The 18,809-nt window shown below is 45.7% G+C and overlaps 1 protein-coding gene across 4 annotated transcripts in view; it reads right to left on the bottom strand.

Annotated features, from left to right (window-relative positions):
* The window catches only part of LOC147132186 (growth factor receptor-bound protein 10-like), a 37,401-nt gene that overhangs the window by 9,827 nt on the left and 8,765 nt on the right, over positions 1 to 18,809 (bottom strand). For all 4 annotated transcript variants that reach the window (XR_015082062.1, XM_086014406.1, XM_086014407.1 and 1 more), the window contains 7 exons: positions 15,398 to 15,635; positions 14,992 to 15,115; positions 6,542 to 6,698; positions 4,345 to 4,460; positions 2,445 to 2,519; positions 1,925 to 2,062; positions 121 to 231 (listed from right to left, as the gene is read on the bottom strand). Coding sequence is in view for 3 of the 4 variants with exons in the window: in XM_086014406.1 (XP_085870532.1) it covers positions 121 to 231; positions 1,925 to 2,062; positions 2,445 to 2,519; positions 4,345 to 4,460; positions 6,542 to 6,698; positions 14,992 to 15,115; positions 15,398 to 15,635 (959 nt within the window). In the remaining variant the exon portion in view is untranslated. The remainder of the gene's footprint in view (positions 1 to 120; positions 232 to 1,924; positions 2,063 to 2,444; positions 2,520 to 4,344; positions 4,461 to 6,541; positions 6,699 to 14,991; positions 15,116 to 15,397; positions 15,636 to 18,809) is intronic.

Genomic DNA, 18,809 nt, shown 5'->3' with positions numbered 1-18,809 from the left:
AGTCATCCATATAAGGGAGTGATCAAGTTTCGTCAGTCTGGCGGCATCGTGTCTGCAGGTGAATTAGTAAGCGGCGGATTGAAACATGCCGCGTTGCAGCGTTTTCGCCGTGGGCGTTACCTTGATGGAGAACGGGTAGTCTGTCGGGGCATTGTGTGGTTTTCTGCCAGTGATAATGGTGAAGACGTTGCTGTCGTCCAGATCAGACAACAGCTGCAGGTGTCGGGGTTCCTGTTCAGTCAAGGGGAAATGATGCTTTGTTACAAAGCCCGATATACAGTTTGATTCTCCATTGCCTTCAAAGTTGTGAATGACCACTACACGAGTACACATAAACGTCGACTGCAAAAAAAAAAAAAAAAAAAAAAAAAAAAAAAAAAAAAAAAAGATAATCCATTCTTTTGACCATAAAAATCCTATTGGAGTGGTTTGAATGCAGCTTGAAGTAGTTTTCAAATCTACAATGACAGGCACCATTTTGAATTGTGTTTTTGCATCCCACAGGAACGTACATCACATCCATTTTTGGCCACTGTTTCTCAATCTTAAGTGCTTTAACTTTCTAAAGTCATATTCAAACATAACATACTAAATTACCGGTACACTATGCATAGGTATGAAGATGACGGAGCTTGTCGTTAGTTTGCACTCTCTTTCATGCAATATATCAATGACATTAACCAACGGATAATAAAATAACCTTTTCAACTCACTGGCTCACAAATACAACATGCAACACATCTCGAATTCCAATCCCTGTACTGCAAAAGTGAAGCAAGAAATCAGCATGTCATCACTGACTGTAATCTCAATTTCACAAGTCGTATCGACGACATCACAAGATGAGCATGTTACCCTCTGAAAAATATTTCCAAATTAAGGGAAATTCCTGTCAGTCTCTTGGTCAGTGAAATAAACCCACGTAATCATAACAAGCAGATCAAATTATTGTCATTCTTTACTCAGCGGACTCCCAAATCAAGCATTGAAAAACTGACATACATTCAAAATGCAGCTGTAAACATTCTCATTGGCATAAAAAAAAAAAAAAATTGCGACACAACACCTGTTCTAAAATCCCTGCACGGGATACCTGTCAAAACAAGAAATGTCTTTAAAATACTCCTGCTTTATAAAGTTTTACACGGCCTTGCACCTACATGCTCATCAATTATGCACCTCCAGGAACTCTCTGATCTACTAGCAATTACAGTCTAATCATTCTTTGCAGGAACGGTAAAAGCAAGGGGAGGCTACCTTTTTGCATCGATGCATCCGGAACAACCTGCCCGACCGAGACGATTAAACTGGCAACGTCGATCACTGACCACGTTCAAAAACAATGACCAAAATTGAATTATTTGGTCAGATCATGTAGCCAGCAACTAAGGTAGCCAAAACATTGCATCTAGAAGAAGAATCATCTTTGTCAGCTACACATCACAACTCTGTACCAACACTACCACAGAAAAACACCTGCATGGTCATTGACGACTCTAATGCATCCCAGCGGATATTTGGTCTCATGCCGGGATACTTAAGTATTGGTCCGGAAACAAAAAAACGGTACAATGGTATTTTGTCACATTTGCAAGCTAGGAGTAACGGGCAACAAACGTGTCACGCCCGCGCATGGAGTCCAAATCCTGCGTCAGCACCTTGGTCGAGGGAACTTACTGGAAACTGACCTTTCTAACCAGGGATCTTCCTGCTGCGAGGCAGTCGTGCTAACCGCTCTTTCGCCATGCCAGTAAATGTGAATCATGTTTCAAATTAAACCCGGGAGTGGTGGAAGACTATGCATTCCGACGGGATACAATTATCCTCGATTATAGTCTCGATCAAAACTGAGCACTGGCGGGCAGCTCTCGCATTGGGTTTGTTTCGATTATTGACGGAGTGCCTGCGATGTGATGTCAATTACCTTGGATGTTCCTTTAGTGGAGAAGTAGAGGCCGGAGCGTCGCAGGAACATGTAGAGCTTCTTCCAGGACTTGCGTCCAGGTTCCTTTACAAACAGATAGCCCTGAATCTCTGGACAGCTGCTTGAGTTCAGGAAGTTCTGTGAGCGAGACGCAGAATAAGCGAGAGTGAGAGCAGGACAGGACAGCAGCAATACATTTGTGTAAAAAAATAAAATAAAATAAAACAAGAAGAAAAGATGGCATTTTCTATATTCCTAAATGTGTTGCTGCAGCACAAGCAGGCAAATGCAATTAGCAGATTGCAATGACTCTGCATGAATGTTCATGCATATTTTTAGACAACAGATGTCCTTGTCACAGCCTTCAGGAGGAGAGGAGACTTCTTTTTTTTTTTTTCTGGTTTCACTCCGTTCAAGGACAGGATTTGGAGTTTTCCGATTAAAGGGGGGGGGGGGTTAGATAACCATTCACTCGCACGTGCAGCACTGTGTGTGTCTGCACTGAGTCATCCCTCCTTACCTGTAAAAGCTGTGATTGAGGGATTGTGCCATCAGACTCCTGACACCAAGCCACCATCTGCTCTGGAAAAAAGTTCTGCATGGAAAAACACAGAGAGAGAGAGAGAGAGAGAGAGAGAGAGAGAGAGAGAGAGAGAGAGAGAGAGAGAGAGAGAGAGAGAGAGAGCGAGAGCGAGATAGAGAGACTTGAGCCTGAGAGTGGATGCAGTATGATCTCACCCGCTGATGTAATCCCCTTTAGCCAGCAGCGCCACTCTTAGTGTGATTGACAGGCTGCGGCCAGCACTCTGGTGTTTTAGTGCGCTCATTACCACGGAGCTGAGGTCACCTGCTGGCTCTGACACACACCTAAATCACCACGGCAATAATGTCACCGTAAAGCCGGCGCGTCACGAAGCGCCGCGGCCCCGTGCTGAGTCCACATCAGCGCATCAGCTAAAGACGCCACGCCGGGACGGCGGCCTCAATCGACGTGCTTGAAGCTTGGAAGCTTGAGATGCGGTCTCTTTGAAACGGCCAAAAGTGCTTAGTTTGAGTTATCAAAAAGATTAAGATTTGCATTATATCTAAATTATACTGTGACATACGGTAGGGCGGATTTAGACATCAATTTAACAACATTAGGTAATGTTGCCGATTAATGTCGATTAATGACAATTCTACTTTTTCTTTTATTGCATTTAGGGCAACAAAATTCTGGGAATTTAGAAACTCTCCATGGGAATTAACAATGAATGAAATCGGAACTCACAAAATTAAAGGTTGGCTCATAACAGGGAATAGTTAGGAAAAAAAAAATGTAACATTCCACATTCCGTGCAAGTTCAGATGAATAGCCCGTTGCCTGAAAGCTTTGAAGAAAAATGCAGAGATGCTTGAGGGAAGATGCTTTCTCGGTTGTATATTGAATGGGACTTTTTTTTGGAAGGAAGAAGGGCTCTTTTCATTTTACATTTTGAATGGGACTTGGTACGCTATTTTTGGATGCAGAGTGCATTTTTGTTAATTTTTTGAATGGGTTGGGCCGGAGGGGGATGACTCTACATTCATATTTTTGTTCCTCAATTCATCGTACAATAAAATACTTGATAAAGTTCTACTTTCAAATAAATCTGTTGAAATGTCCAGCTTTTCAAATGTATTATTTTGCGAGGATATCTGCTTATGACAAAACACATTTTTTTTATATTTATGCTTGAATATGATACCTTTCCATTCATCCTTCTGGTTTGGAATATTTCAAAAATTCCCCATCTTGTCTCTTGATTTGTTTGTATATTCTTTTTAACAGCAAATTGAGTTTGAAAGCAGAAGTTATAGAAAACAAAATGGCCAGCAAATATTTACGTATATAATTATAGTTCAATGTACTGTAGGTTAAGAAGGGATTTCAGGGACCATGGGGATCAGAATGAAAAGAAGACATTCACACAAACTTGCTATTTGCTTTAGTGGGCCACATGAATTGATGTGACGGGCCGGATCTGGCCCCTGGGTCATGAATTTGACACCTATGGTCTAAATGGGCCAAATTGTTAACCAGCAGAGGACTTGACACTTGCGAAAAATCATCTCATTAGGACATTTTTTACATTAGTATGAGAATGAAGGTCACTTGTGTGAACTAATGGACATCCGCCGCTGTTTAAAAGGTTTCAATAGTCTTCGTTACTTTTCATTCAACATTCGTACGGTATACTGTGTTTGCCACAGAATGGCGACCAACACCTAAAATGTTCTGAACATCATGAGCCAGAACCATCACGGTGAAGGGGGTGTGCGCGCGCATGCGTGTGTGTGTGTGTGTGTGTGTGTGTGTGTGTGTGTGTGTGTGCGCGCAGGGCTGCGTGCTAAAGCGAAGCAGTCAGAGAAAGGTCAACACGGGGATGCGAGAGACTCACCAGGGGGTTCCTGAAGAATTCATATTTGGCATAGTTCTTCCTGAAGAGGAATTTGCTGTCGCTGCTCATGGAAGCTTGAACCTGAACCACCAGTTCGTGGTCCTCCAGGCATCTCTCTGCCACCGGGAACACACGGACAGACGGACGGCCAAGTGTGACTCACAGTGTTATCTTTGAAATGTCCGCTGGGAGCTTTTGAGGCAGACTACAATTCAAAAATGCATTCGTAGCCTTGTATTATTTATGACTGAGAGGCGGATCTGCCCTTGCTCATTCAAACCTGTTTTTTTTTTTTGGTTTTTTTTTTTCCCTTACCATTAAAAACCCACCGTGCTCTGTATTGTGCAACCCTAGTAAAAAAAAAAATCTTTGCTTCCCACATCATTGTCCTTACACAATGATATAACGGGAGCAAAAGAGTTTAACCGAGTAACAGCAGCAAGAAGAAAAGAGGCACTGTGAGGCAGGGAGGGGAGGGAAAGAAGTGGCAAGAGATGGCGAGGGTGGGGGTGGGGTGGGGGGGGGGGGAGGGAGTGGGGGAGGGTTTGGCCGTGTGGGCATTGCAGGAAGATGATGTCATCTATTTAGGCTGATTGCCGAGAGCAGAGGAGCCATAAGCAAAGTGCGCCAAGCCAGCAGACGAGCGTACATTAAGAGCTCACGCAGGCCTAACGTGATCTCTGTCGTGCACACGCGTGTGCGTGTGTTAAATGTGGAGGGTATGCGATCTGAGAAATGGATAGTGACACGACGTTCTGTGGACACACGCGCGAGCAGGCTTCAGCCATAATCCTTACCCCCACCCCCCCCCGCCCCCGACAGTCCTGCATACGTCTTATTATCAAACACACAAGCGGTTGCATGCTAAAAATGAATGTGGCAGCAACGCATGGGTGGAAATGTTTGACCTCCGTTGCGCGTGTGTGTGTGTGTGCGTGTGAGCAAGCGGGGGAATTTCCTATGGAGGGTTAAGTGCAGAGTGATTGGCCAGCCGTGCTAGGGGCTCGTCCGACAGAGATCCACGATTGGTTCCTGGCGACTTTGGTATGACGCTTTAGTCCAGGCCTCTCCGCATGCCCCCCCCCCTCTACCACCACCACCCCCTCCGTTCCCTCTTTTTTCTCTCTGTCGCTCCCTCTTTTTGCTCGCTTTTTTCCTTCCCTCCCTCCGTCGGCTCACCTCACATTCCATCTCTCCAGTGCACTTTTTTTTTTTTTTTTTTTTTTTTTTTTCCAGCAACGCAGATGAAGCAGCAATGCACAAAGCGATCCTTTGACTCTAAAAATACAAGTCTGGGAGAGGGAAAGCCTAACGGTGGACAAAGAGACCCGGAAAAAACGAGCTAAGTAAAGCTTCAAAAGCATACGCTGCGAAAAAGTCAATGCCGTTTTCGTGATCTCCCTTTTATTTTATTATTATTATTATTATTATTATTATTATTGGGGGGAAGGAAGACGCGTATGTTTGGGGAGCTGAAAAACGCTTCATCCTGCTTGCGAAACCACCTCCTCGGGACGTAAGGAAGGCATACAAACACTTGTGCCATGCTCAAGTGAACACACACACACTGAGAGCACACACGAGAACATCCCCACCCGCACATGAAGGTCCTCTGATAAAACAACCTATAAATCGCTTGGCAATATGACATTCTGTAAAATAGTGTTTCAGTTCGTGATGCATGTTCAAGCCAGGCGGGCTTAAAAACGTATATAAACACAATCGGTGGAAAGCGGCGCACTATTGCAGTGTGTCACCATTTACCTCGCAGAGGTAAAGTTTCACGTATGCATGTACTGTACACGACTCAAATTTTAAATGCATGATTAACATTGCAAGCACATACAAACTTGGGGGGCCAGGGCCTCTCTTTTGGGTCACAAATAAAGTAGCGCATGTTGATTTCAGGCGGGCGCATAACTGCGTGCCAGATAACTTCCGTTGTAATGAATTGTTTTAAGTAATAATAAATTCAATTCATTTAGCGCTTTCCTTAATACACAAAGCCCCGTAAAATTGTCATTGTGAAGGCACGACATCATTTTAGTAAGTTTGGGTCCTATTTTGGGTGATACTCGGAAAAGGTTTGAGAAACCCTGCCCGAGATTATAGAGAAAACGTGACACGGACGTATTGAAGTTGAATTCCTTCCCAAAAGACCAAGTGGTATAATAAAAGGCATGAACGCGGTGCTTACCAAGGCCGAGGATGGGGTGGTGCTCCACCAGCGTCCAGGCGTTGTCGTCCACACAGTGGCTCTTGTAGACCAGGAGCTGGCACACGTCTCTGGCTGTCATGTCCGCCGGGATCTCCACCACTTTGCCAGCCCCATCCTCGCTCCACACCTTCACTATCTGAAAACATGCACGGGCCAAGGTCATGTTTGCCACAGGCTGGAAGAAGTGCCGCCACGGTGGGACGGCACGACGCGGCCTAAGCCGCTTTTCAGGAAAATTGTACTGTAAGAAAAGGACGGCTCGGATTCGGATTCGGAACGTCCGTTTACCTCCATCGCCACATGCTTTGTCAAGTCCATCCTTAAAGTCCCGTTCAGTTTCCTCTCCAACAGGAGAGTTTCTTTAAAAAAAAAAAAAAAAAACGCAGCAAAGTCCCGGAAACTGGCGCCTGCACGCTGGGTTCAGCCCTTTTGTCCACGGCTCAACCAAACTCCCTCACACGCACATGCCCGGATACGCATGTAAACTTGCTTGCGCACATCGCACGGCGACGTGTTTTCTGCCGCGCCGACACCGAGGGCGAGAGGGAAAAAGTAGAAAATATTCACAGTTGGAGGACATTTTGATTATGTCCTTAAAAATGCCACCACTGGGAGCAGCAAGCGGGCACAGTTCAAAGCCCAAGTACCGCCCATTGTTGCGCCATTTTGAACCATTTCAGCCAACCGCCCAAAGCGACATTTAAACTAGCTGTAATTTTGCCTGAGAGTGTGTTTGCTCCACGGATAACCACAGAGCAGCTGCTTCACACCACTCCATCTGCACATTCGCACAAATAAAAAAAAAAAAGCCCTCGCTCACGCATGCAGCGCAGAACACGAACGCATGCAATAAATATGAGCGCCACAAAGTGCTTGAAAACCACAGCGGCGACGCACATTAGGTCAAAGAGAAGGCGTTACATCTTTGCATGGTTATGTGTGTGTGTGTCTGCGTGTGTGTGTGTGTGCATGCTCGCACACCTACGTACTTCACATCCTGCGCCTAGAGCAGGCGTTCTGCTCGCAAACTCTGCTGCCCCGCACTGCACACAAAGCAAGCGGGAGCAACTGTTGAAAATGACATGAAACAAGGACGAAAAAGAGCTAACGGACCACTCGGGAGATCGAGCCGAAGAACGGCGCCGCGATTGGAAACGCGCCGGGTGCCCAAAATGGCACAAAACGCCACAAGCACCATCGCGGCGACGCTAAGAGAGCCTCCTAACACGAGGGAGGGAGGGGGGAAAAAAAAAAATAAAAAAACGTCACAGTGCTCCCTGCCCCTTCTGAAGCCAGAAGACTCCCTCCTCTCCTCCTCCCACCTCTGACACCCCCGAACCCCCCCCCCCAATAAAAAGTGATTTCATGACGTGTGACTTTTGTTTGAGAAAAGTTTGTGAAACATCGACAGGGGAGGGAAACGGAAGGCAGCGGGGGTCTCGATTGCTGCACTTTGCCAACCACGCAAACACACGCACGCTGTTTTAAAGACACACACACACACGCACGCACACACATCCAGAAAAAGAATGAAACACAATGCAAGTCTCTTACCTCCACAGCCTGAAAGAGGCAACAGTCTGGAGAGCAGGATGGCATTTTCACACTGAGACGCTCTCCAGTGACACAGAGAGAGGCAGAGCGAGGGAGGGGGGGGGGGGGGAGGAAAAGAAGTCAGGAAGAGGGAGGGAGGGAGGGGCTGACTGGCAAAGAGAACATACGAGAGGTAAGAGCGAAGGGGGCACACGGGGAGGAAGAGGAGGGAGGAAGTGACAGAGGAAGGACGAGAGAGAGTCTCGAGATGGCTCGGCCCGGCGAACTCGCGGCGAGCAGCACCGAGGCTGGGAGAGTGACGCCGAGCGCTGTGAACCGCCGCCGCCGCCGCCAACCGCTACATCCACCGGTCCTCCTCCCCCCGCCCATTTCTCCCCTTACTCCTCCTCGCACTCGATTAACCCAGTGCGTTTTTTTTTTTAATGTTTTTTTTTTTTTTTTTTTTTTTTAAACGGTGAGCTGCTACCTGTCATTTAGCCGACACTCTTGTCGCCAGGGTTACTTCCAAATCATCACCTATCCGCCCTTTCAGCCCCCCCCCCTTAACCCTCACCACACACACACACTCACTCACACACACATATCCACGGCTTAATGTACTAAAGTACAAAGCCAATCACTGTACACACGCATCCCTCACGCTCTGCCTGCCAGGTTTTAATTTCCACCCCCTCCCCTCCCTCATATCCTCTTTCCTCTCAACAGCTGTGTGTGAAATATTATGCTTGGGGTGGTTAGCGGCAGGGAAACATGTGTAACGTGCGTCGAGGCGATGAGGTAGTTGATTTGAAGCCATACGGATCAAGCGCTGCTCTGGCTTCGCCGAGTGGGGGTCAAGGGAGGGGTGGGCGAGGGAGGAGGGGAAGGCGGTTGCTCAGCAAATCTGCCCAGCCCGAGGCGAGGCAGCGAGCGGGGGGTTGGGGGTGACGGGGTGGGAGAAAAAAAAAAAAAAAAAAGAAAAAGACAAGGAGGTAGGCGAGGGAGGGCTGAGAGCGAGTACAGAAAGGAGAGCAATGGTGGAATGTCAGTAATGCAATACTGAGTCATAATCAGGCTCATGTGTAGTGTGCGGGCCAACACAGCTGGCCCCTAATACGGTGTGCATGAGAAGTGAGAGCCAAACGAGCAAGAGCGAATGTAAACCAAGATGACTTTTTTTTGTTGTTGTTGTTGTTTTTTTTTTGTTTTTTTACTTCTTTCTTCAGCCCATCAGGTTCGCAGCCCATCGGAGCTGCGGCATATAACGCGGCTCAATGTTCATGTTTATGTATGCCCGCGTGGGAGGATCATGCATGTTCAAGCATGAGAGGACGAATATAAAGCTGCAAATCTCAGTCGCTCCGTGCTTTTCATTGAACAACCTCGACCTTTAAGACACTTGAAAGAGTTGTGAAAGGTAAAACTTTACAAGATGAAATGAAGTCGCCAAGTCTTCTCTCTCTGCTCCGACCCTCCCCCGCTGCCCTGCGCCGCTCTACCAGAGAATGAGGGTGTACGACGTTATTGGCCTCCTTGTCAACACACACACACACACACACACACACACAGTGGGCTTGGAGCATATTGGATTGAAGGGTCACGGACAGACACCTGCATGCATGAAAACAAAAGAACACACATAACAGTCTGTACAGGGTCAGCGGTCAAACTGAATAATCTGCACTAGGGTCAGGACTACTTGACCAAAAAGGTTTATGGGGCCCTAAACCTATCAGGCTATTTGCAAAGACACACACACTACACACACACACACACACACGTATATGCACGTAGTAAAGCGGTTGTTCTAAAGCGGAGCAGATCGCATCCACGGTGACAATAAAAGTACAGCTTGTAAAAGAAATCTCAATTCAGTTGCAGCCGAGGGAGGAGGAGGAGGAGGCGAGGGCCTTTATCTGCAGATGCAATCTTTTTACGTAACATAAGAGCACAATGATGGTTTCTCTCCTCTCCGCATGGCAATAGAAAATCTACAAAAGCACATCTGTGATGGTATTAGAGGGAGATTGTCTGCTGACTGAACATGAGTTGCCGCCCTGAGGTTTGGTTTCAATGTACTTGAATTCCAACGCTGACAATCATTGGCTCGAAAACAATCCAATGTTTCGAGCCTAATTCTTTGAGGTATTAAATCATGGCAAAGGGAGAAAAGCCTATTCTGATCTCTTAGAACCGAGTGGCTTGAGCTCATCTGCAAGGACTTGAATTATGGAGCGGGAGGGAACCGGTTTGTCTACTCTTACTTTAGCTCATTTTAGCTTTAACGAACTAGTATTTTTGTATTTTTGGTTATTTAAAGGAGTGGTCCAAAACGACAGGTCCGTCGGATATTTGCCGCACCGACAGACTAAACAAACAATATTTTATTGATCAGAGCTCGCAAATGAGGTAATGAAGCTTTCAAAAGTGACCCCCCCCCCCCAAAAAAAAAAGCACTGAACACCATGCTTCCGTTTCCAACGTCCTATCTTTGTGAAGCGGCATTTTATGCAATGACGGCAACAAAACCAAATCGCGGAGTAGACTGGATCTAAGTAACACACTCGGGTGTCATTATGTCCCATTACCAGCTCGTAGAAGAGAAACAAACGCAGGGTTGCCACTAATTACAGCAACTACCGTGAGTGTAATGGTCTGCTGGATTTTTAAAACGTTTTGATTTATTCATAAGCCAGCCCGTCAAAAATGACATGAAAACAGTCCGCAAAAAAGGCTGGGTACCGCTGATTTAGGGTACGTTTCAATGACAAAGCTCAAGTAAACTTCTTTTGAATACCCTTTGTCGGCATATGTGTAATAATGTAACGGAATACATACAGTACCGGTATGTTTTTAAGTTCAGAAGCAATTTTTGTGTAAAAGGTCCCTTGGTTGGTTGACGCGCTGTATGGTGAGATTTCTCCCCGGCTGCCGGGGGCGCTACCACACCCTAAGTGCTTGTCAGAGGCGAGGACTTCCCTCATCGGCCGCACCGCCCGACGTCTTTCATGTCTTTGAGTTGTTGGGTTTCAAGGCAGACTGAGTTGATTAGCTCTGCAGACAGGCCAAACTCAATTTCACCTCGCCAGAGGGCCAACACAAAGCCTGAGTGTCTCACCTCCCCACGACCCGTCACTCAAGTGGCACACACACAAAAAAAAAAGTCTAATAAACTCATGGATGTGCACCAGTGTCACTTCTACCAATATCCCTCCTCCATGTTCAAGTATCTCCACTTCATTAGCATACATGACATGGTTTATATAATAAAATAAAAAGGCATGAAATTGGATAGCTCCAGATGAGAATCAAGCGTCTTCCAAGTGTGGATAAAATTCAGGCAAGTATCGAATATGTGCATTGTCTGTCCTGAAAAGTATTATACAAGCGCAATTTGTCATGTGTTATGTTATAATTCTTATTTTTCAGGTCATGTTACTCCAGACAATGAGAAAACACACAAAATCATCCTCCACAACTGGCCAACGCCATAAGATGAAGTAAATAAAACTCTTTCAACTTTGCCAAATGGCCACTGTTTTATTGCGCAAACTCAAGTCTCTTCACCGATCACATTTGAAGTGTGATCAGGCCAAAACTAAAACTACTGAAGCGTTTTGCAGAAAATATGCGGGCGAGATGTCGGGTTCCAAAAACATCACAGACGGGGCTGAGAATCAGTAGTGACAAGTGGTCAATCATCCTACCAAACACCAAATAAGACATGAACCCTGCACACTATAACCAGGTAGCTGACTGAATTCCCATTTGCAGTGAAGCACCTTGATCCGCATTAGAATCGACAGTGACGTTGTATCTCCCTAACAATAGCGCTTACACATCCATGTCATTATGAGCTTATGCTGTAGAACAGGCTCTCTCTGCAATCGTTGCACGCACGCAACACACACACACACTCGCGCACCTGATCTGATTGCAGCGGGTCAGCAGACCTTTGCGAGTAGGGGAACATCAGCTGACCGCAGACAAAAGCAGGGGAAGAAGTCCTCACCGCAAGGAGAGAATGACTCAGCGCTCAGATGCCATGACATTGTCGCAATAAATACTGACATCACGCCATGTTTTGGGTGATAAATCGTAACACGTGTCCGTAGGTGATCACAACTTTGTGCTAGCAATAGCACAAAGTATTGTGCTAGCAATAGCACAAAGTATTGTGCTAGCAATAGCACAAAGTATTGTGCTAGCAATAGCACAAAGTATTGTGCTATTGCTAGCACTGGCTGCAGTTGGCCAAGCAAACGTTTCTTCTTGGTCATTTCTTCAAGTTAAAATTAACACTCTCTTGCTAGATTGCTTTACGGGTTTTTTTTGGGTTTTTTTTCCCAGGAATGGCTCTTGAGTTGCTACACAAATAAGTCCACCTCGCCACTCCTATTCACTGGCACAACAATAGCGGTAAGGAAGATCTAATTTCCTGCCGGACAAAAGATCTTCAACTCCAATGAGGCATCAGCAGGCAAAACAGGGGAAACACTTTGAAGGGCAGATTAATGGTACAAAAAAATCATATAAAGACAATCTGGTAGCGTATGAATCAGAGTCTACTGGAGCACCTTGACAAACTGTTATTCAAATATTATAGGACTTCTCTACTGGTCCTCTTAGAGAAATAATCGTTTTCCCAGTGGTAATAGCACAGCTGTGGGGTAAACGTACATTCTCAACGGAATAATGTTCATAATGCAGTGTCCGTGCTCACAATTAAAAGCATGAATTAGTTACAGCCTGCAACCTGATGCTGAAGTTGAGCGATTCCGCCGTATCGTGGCTGATCAAATTCCTGCAGGCAGTAGCTACAAAACTGATACAGTGTAGCACCCCCAAAACTTCAGACACGGTTCAGGTTGAGGAGCGCTACCAGAACCAATGTGCGAGCTTAAATAACATTGGGGTATCCCCTGGAGTGAATCTCCAAAACCCGCAGAAGTTGTCACGTTATGTTGTTCATGGTGGGCTGCTCATAATACCCAGAGGACAAATCCATTGATGTTATTAGCAACGATGCAGGCCATAAACCTGTCATGTCACGCATGTACTCGGGTATACTTGTAGTATAATAACATAAGCTCATAATATGAGCTGTGTATCCCAGCGAGAAAGACTGAAGATTAGTGAAGAATGTTCAGATTCCAGCAGAACAGCTGGAGGGAGCAACTGTGAGAGAGATCCTGTGATTTAAAAAAAAAAAAAAAAAACACCACAAAAAAAAAAAAAAAAAACATGCTAATGCAAATACTATGCAACTTTGTCTGTAGATCAACGCACCGCAAGATTGAGATCTGTGCCACTGCATAAGATATACTCGAACTCGACACATCCCGACGATCGGAACCCTCCTCGGCATACACCCCGACCCACTTGCGTGCATATGTGTCTGCAACATGGACGCAACACACCGGGCTCCGTGAACATGTTACACAACATTGCATGCCAGCAGAAAGCGCCGTCGTCTGGACTTCTCACTGTGACATTGCGGTAAATTTGATCGGAGATTTGATCAGTTAAGGCCAATGTTCAAAGGCTGGATGTGGTTCATTTGAAGCGTTAACTAGAACACATGATGATTCCAGGGAGGGAGGCCAGGACAGATCGGAATTACCGTGCCAATTATCATCAAAATAAAGCAATGGATGTGGACACAGGTGTATGGACACACCAAAAAACACCCGCTGTAACTAAAAACGACAACAAAGTAGAGCATAGATTAAATAAAATATGATTAGAGATAAGCCATTAAAGGATTTAGCCCGGAAAAATGATTGCAGACCGTGTACAACCTCAACCAAAAAATTCTGAGTGTGTACACCACGCATGAAACTTTAGACTTCATCATACTCATTGTGTTCAGGCAAAAAAAAAAAAAAAAAAAATACAATCACATTAAAATGTAATCTGCATGCGAATGCGTTTTGTCCCATTTCGGCGCACAAGGCAGCCGTTGAATGAGCTGAACTGAACAAAATGAAGATGTTTGAGGAAAAGTCGCACAACCGGCCCTTTGTGCAAAGTGCAAGCTTGCTCGCTGACTGCACATCTTGTGAGATGATGTCAAGGAAATAGAATGAATGCGTGCATAATGCACCTGCGAACTGGACAAAACTCTCAGCACAGGAGTGTGCCAGTCAAAGTGGGTGTAGTGAGAGGACATTCAGAATAATTTTCATTATTCAGGGAGTGCATCCTGAAAAGGATGGAAAATTCCTGGGACAGGAGGCTTTGCCGGGGGAAGGAAGGGCAAGGCTATGACACACACACACACACGCATACACACACAGGCGTGCTTTCACACACTCACACAGTGACGCCAAGAGCCATCTTGAAAGCGTGTGAACCGGAAATGGACGCCTGTCTTGCCGGAGCAGGCAGATGGATTAACAAAGTTCAGAGAGAGCCAACCTGCAGACGTTCCCAGCCGCGTTCCCGCCTCTGCTACGGAAGTCTGCGCCCGGTCTCCAGCATCCTGGAGACATTGCTCACCTCCTTCCACAGCAAAACACGCCTGTCACTATGGCTGTGTGAGTTTGTGTGCTTTTGATAATATGACTTCCACTGCGCTCGCAAAAAGGCGCACATTTGTAAGATAACCTGGGGTAACCTATGATTGGAGGGAACGCTGGGAGCATGCAAAGTCAACACAAGCTGCTCTGACCTGAGCAAAACAGGCCAGTCAGCTGATCTCAAACACACACACACACACACCCAAGCTCATGCACTCTCATGACTGCTAAACAATTAAAATAAGGGGAAATGCAGGAAAGATTCAGGACGGTGTTGACTTTGTGGCAATTTGGGGACATGAGAAAAGAAATAAGAATGATACTCAGGGAAACAGAATGGATTTTAAAGCTCCGAAGTGGCTTGTAAGCACTTACATGTTGGTCAGAGGCCTCAATGGGGCTGAGAACTGGCGAGCCGGTGGGACTGCAGAGCTCAGGGAAAGGGTTGGGGATTGCCGGCAGCGAAGCAGGACGCAGATGCTGCTCCTCCCGCAGGCACCTGCAGGGGGAGACACAGACACACATACACTCAGGTCTACGTCTTAGCCGATCAGTGAAACCACTGTTTGTAAATTGACTGCGTAACAAATGTAAGACCACCTATTTAATTATTATTTAATAATAAACTCTTTTACTGTACCATTTCGATTGCAAAGTTGATTTACTTTGCTCAGGTGTTTTTTTTTTTTTCTTTGTGTGTGTGTGTTTTTTTTTGTTGGTTCCCCTCCTGCAATCACCACGTTTGTTGATGTTGAACGAAGAAAGCGTTGCGTGTCTCTACCTGACGGCCTGGATGTGCATCGGCTGAGAGTGCCGCAGCCTTTCCCTGGCGGGTACGGAGGGGGGCGTGTGACGTCGGACGGCTGGCCCGTGCCTGACGAAGGGAACGTGCATGAGGTGGTGGTGGTGTGGCGCGTGGCCGTTGTTGAGAATGAGTGCTGTGTCCGCCGGCGTGGAGTAAACGCTCTCCATGGAGGAGTTCATCTCGTTGACGAGCTTCTCCAGATCCACGTCGTCGTCTGTGAGGGGACAAGGGAGCGTGAGTGACAGTGGAAGATGCAATGGGCTACAGGTGTCAGTCGCATGTTAGATTACTTCTGCACGTGTGAAAAATTGGTTAATTAGTTTGTGCATCAAATGCAGATGCATACCTGTAAATATAAGCTGAAGTGTTATCTTTTCTCATATTCATCTTTTGACAAACTCAAATGTTTGCAGTCAGGAAAAAAAAAAAAAAAAAAAGGAATTTGCATCACTGTTCCAATACTCTTGGAGTGTAGCAGTGGAACAGAAACTTCTTTAGTCATGCCAGTTCTATGTTAGGGCCAGAATAAAATACTACATGAAGGCACCAATATGTTCCAATGTCCGAGGCCCTTTTGACCGATGGGTGTCCCAAACCAACACCGCACAGAATTCCTGACATTCCTATTGGTGAAAAAAAAATATATATATATATGACAGCCATCTGGGAGCGCTCACCAGCCTGTGTGTCGAACACCAACATAATTGTGCGCATACACACAGGGCAGCCGAGGACACGGTGTACAATATGCGGTGCTGATGTGCACGCAATTATACGGGCGAATCAAAAATGTACAACATCTGCAGCCCGAGCAAGCCTGAAGGGTGAGGGGGGGGGGGGGGGGGGGGGGCAAAAAGGCGCTCTGTACTCAGAGCAGCAGGGCGTCAGCTCAGCTCAGATCACAAAGAGGTATGCATGACAAACACGGAGGGTAAGTGGAGGACACAAGGTCATGTGATGTTCAAGAGTGGGACACGGGTTATGAGGTGAAGAGCTGATGATGATAGCGAGGGACGGCTATTATGCAAAGCTCGGGATGGATGGTTGTGTTATTATCCCCTGCGGACGGCTTCATACACAAAGCAAGTTCACTTTGGCAGGCATGTAATACAAGTCACAATACAAACAGAAGCATTTATTTATTTATTTTTTTAAATATGAAAACAAAAATAATATCTGAACCGCGTGTAAGATGGCTCTACTCTCTGATGAAGGGCTGCATAGGAGCTAGCTTGACAATCTCCGAATGACATTTAAAAACCTTCTGTAATTAAAAAAACAAATTGGTGATGACAGCTGTTCCAGATGCAACATCACTTTCAGATTTTGGCCCGATGAGCCATATGGAATTTGGAATTAAATCTGGCCCATCACGTTGCTTTAGGAGGATAATGATAGTATCATTGGCATTCATCACCCTCCTCCTATTGCTGGCTTGGCCTAAATTGCACTTTTAGTTTCAGCCAGGGAACATACATATAGCGTACAAAGGCTTTCTCTCCCCTTTTTCTTAGATGTTTCGGAACTGCAGCCTCCGTCTGGCCGGCATCTGGCTACAAAAGCTCCTGTGCAAGCGCAGCCAGGACATTCCAGTGAGATCCCAGGATACAGTGAATGAGTGCTCTCTGTCCCTGGCAGAGGCACCCTGCAATCATTGATGGGCAACTCGGAGGTCAGAGAAGGACTGATATGAGCTTTGACCTCGGCTACCTTGGCTAACTTGTGCCAGATAAGATTGAATGGTTCATGCGTTCCGTCGGATGCAGTCCAGCCCACTCACCTAAAGGATCCAAATGCGGACCCACAAAACACCTTGCAGCCGTGGCAAGTATTGCGAACGCACCATACAGTGGACAAATGCGAGATTGTAGTCACGCTGCGTTGTTCATATGCAGGCAACAGTCAAAATGAAGCAGTGGCTTGATGACTCTGTTATCTCAGTAAACTCTAAAAAGTATATATTATTTTCGATGGCAAAAAATTCTGAAGAAAGTGTATTTCCTCGCTGAACCCGTCTAGTCGAAAGAAACTTTGAATACTCCATCAATTAAACATGAACTGCATTGAACTAAAAAAAAAAAAAAAAGGCCTCACTCATGAAAGACGGCAGAGCCTGAGGCAAAGTTACACGATATAGCCGAATGAACACGCTGACTTGATAATGTAACTGCAGCCTACAGATTGTTTTCCTGAGGAGATGACTTGGATATTACAAATTGTCAAGTGAGACTTGAGTTTAAAACAAAATTTTAAAAGTATTCAGTTGCAAGAAAAAAATGTTTCATAGTGTAAACATGGATGCAAATAGCAAAAAATGGCAAGTAATTGATGCCCCCCCCCCTAGAAAATGTTACAACTGCCAATCTCAGTAGTTACAACTGTAACTATGCCACAAACTGATTCCAAAACACTTTCATACCAACACTTATCTTCATTATTGTAAATGGCTTCCAGATAAGCGGTACAGAAAATGGACGGAAGGATGCTTTGATTTTGGAAAAAATAATGCAACAGAAGTGCATGTGTGCATGCACATGCAGCAAAGACACCCCGTAATTTCCACTAACAACCCAGGCCAAACTTAGCTCCTCCATGACATATTGCAAAGATGTGAGTCTCTCAGTGGAGATATATCACGTCAACATACATTATTTCCTTGACAATTACTCATTTCTCATTAGCCAGAGCGTTGGCGCCATCTTATGGCATCTTTGTGCATAATGGAAAAAAGTCAGTTTTTCAGCGAACAACGGAGGGTAGGGTCCAGAAAAAAAGGGATTAGGTTCATTTGTGAATTGGGGGTTATACTCTACCACCTTTTTTCCCCTTGTAAAATAAGGGAGGTATCCATTTCAACTGACGACTGCATGGGATGCATTCGTTTTTAATTGCAGTTCGACATTTTCTGCATCCGATGATGAACCTGTTTGTCGCTTCGACAATTAGCACCTTTGTCCCCCTGACCCCTGTCCTACTTTCTCCAATATGTCCCCCCAACAGGGCAATATAAACACACATCCTAGTCACGATCCTCTCTCTGGGCCATGTTTACAACACATTTGCACAAGCGTGACAAGCACACATCGGCGAACTCGAGGGAAGAACAGGAGGACGGCAGGCGTACGATTTACAACGTCTCCACTGCTTCCAGGCATTTCCACGACGACTGAAGGGATTTCTGAGAACGAGGCGCGAGGAGCAAGTTTTTACCATGTGTGTAACGTGTTCAAGAGGTCATCAGTTTGGGGGGGGGGTGAGCAAGGGAGATAGAATTTAATATTTGTCTAAAAGCGCTACATCTGGATAGCAGAGCTTGCAATGATGAAGGAAGACAATGTCCTAGATGAAGAAGATAGACAAAGAAGGGGGAGGGGGGGGCTGTAGGAAG

This window comes from Filicampus tigris, chromosome 18, assembly GCF_054856515.1.
Source record: "Filicampus tigris isolate MCC_2025a chromosome 18, RoL_Ftig_1.0, whole genome shotgun sequence".
NCBI lineage: Eukaryota > Metazoa > Chordata > Actinopteri > Syngnathiformes > Syngnathidae > Filicampus > Filicampus tigris.
This window is presented reverse-complemented; position numbering and strand designations above follow the sequence as displayed.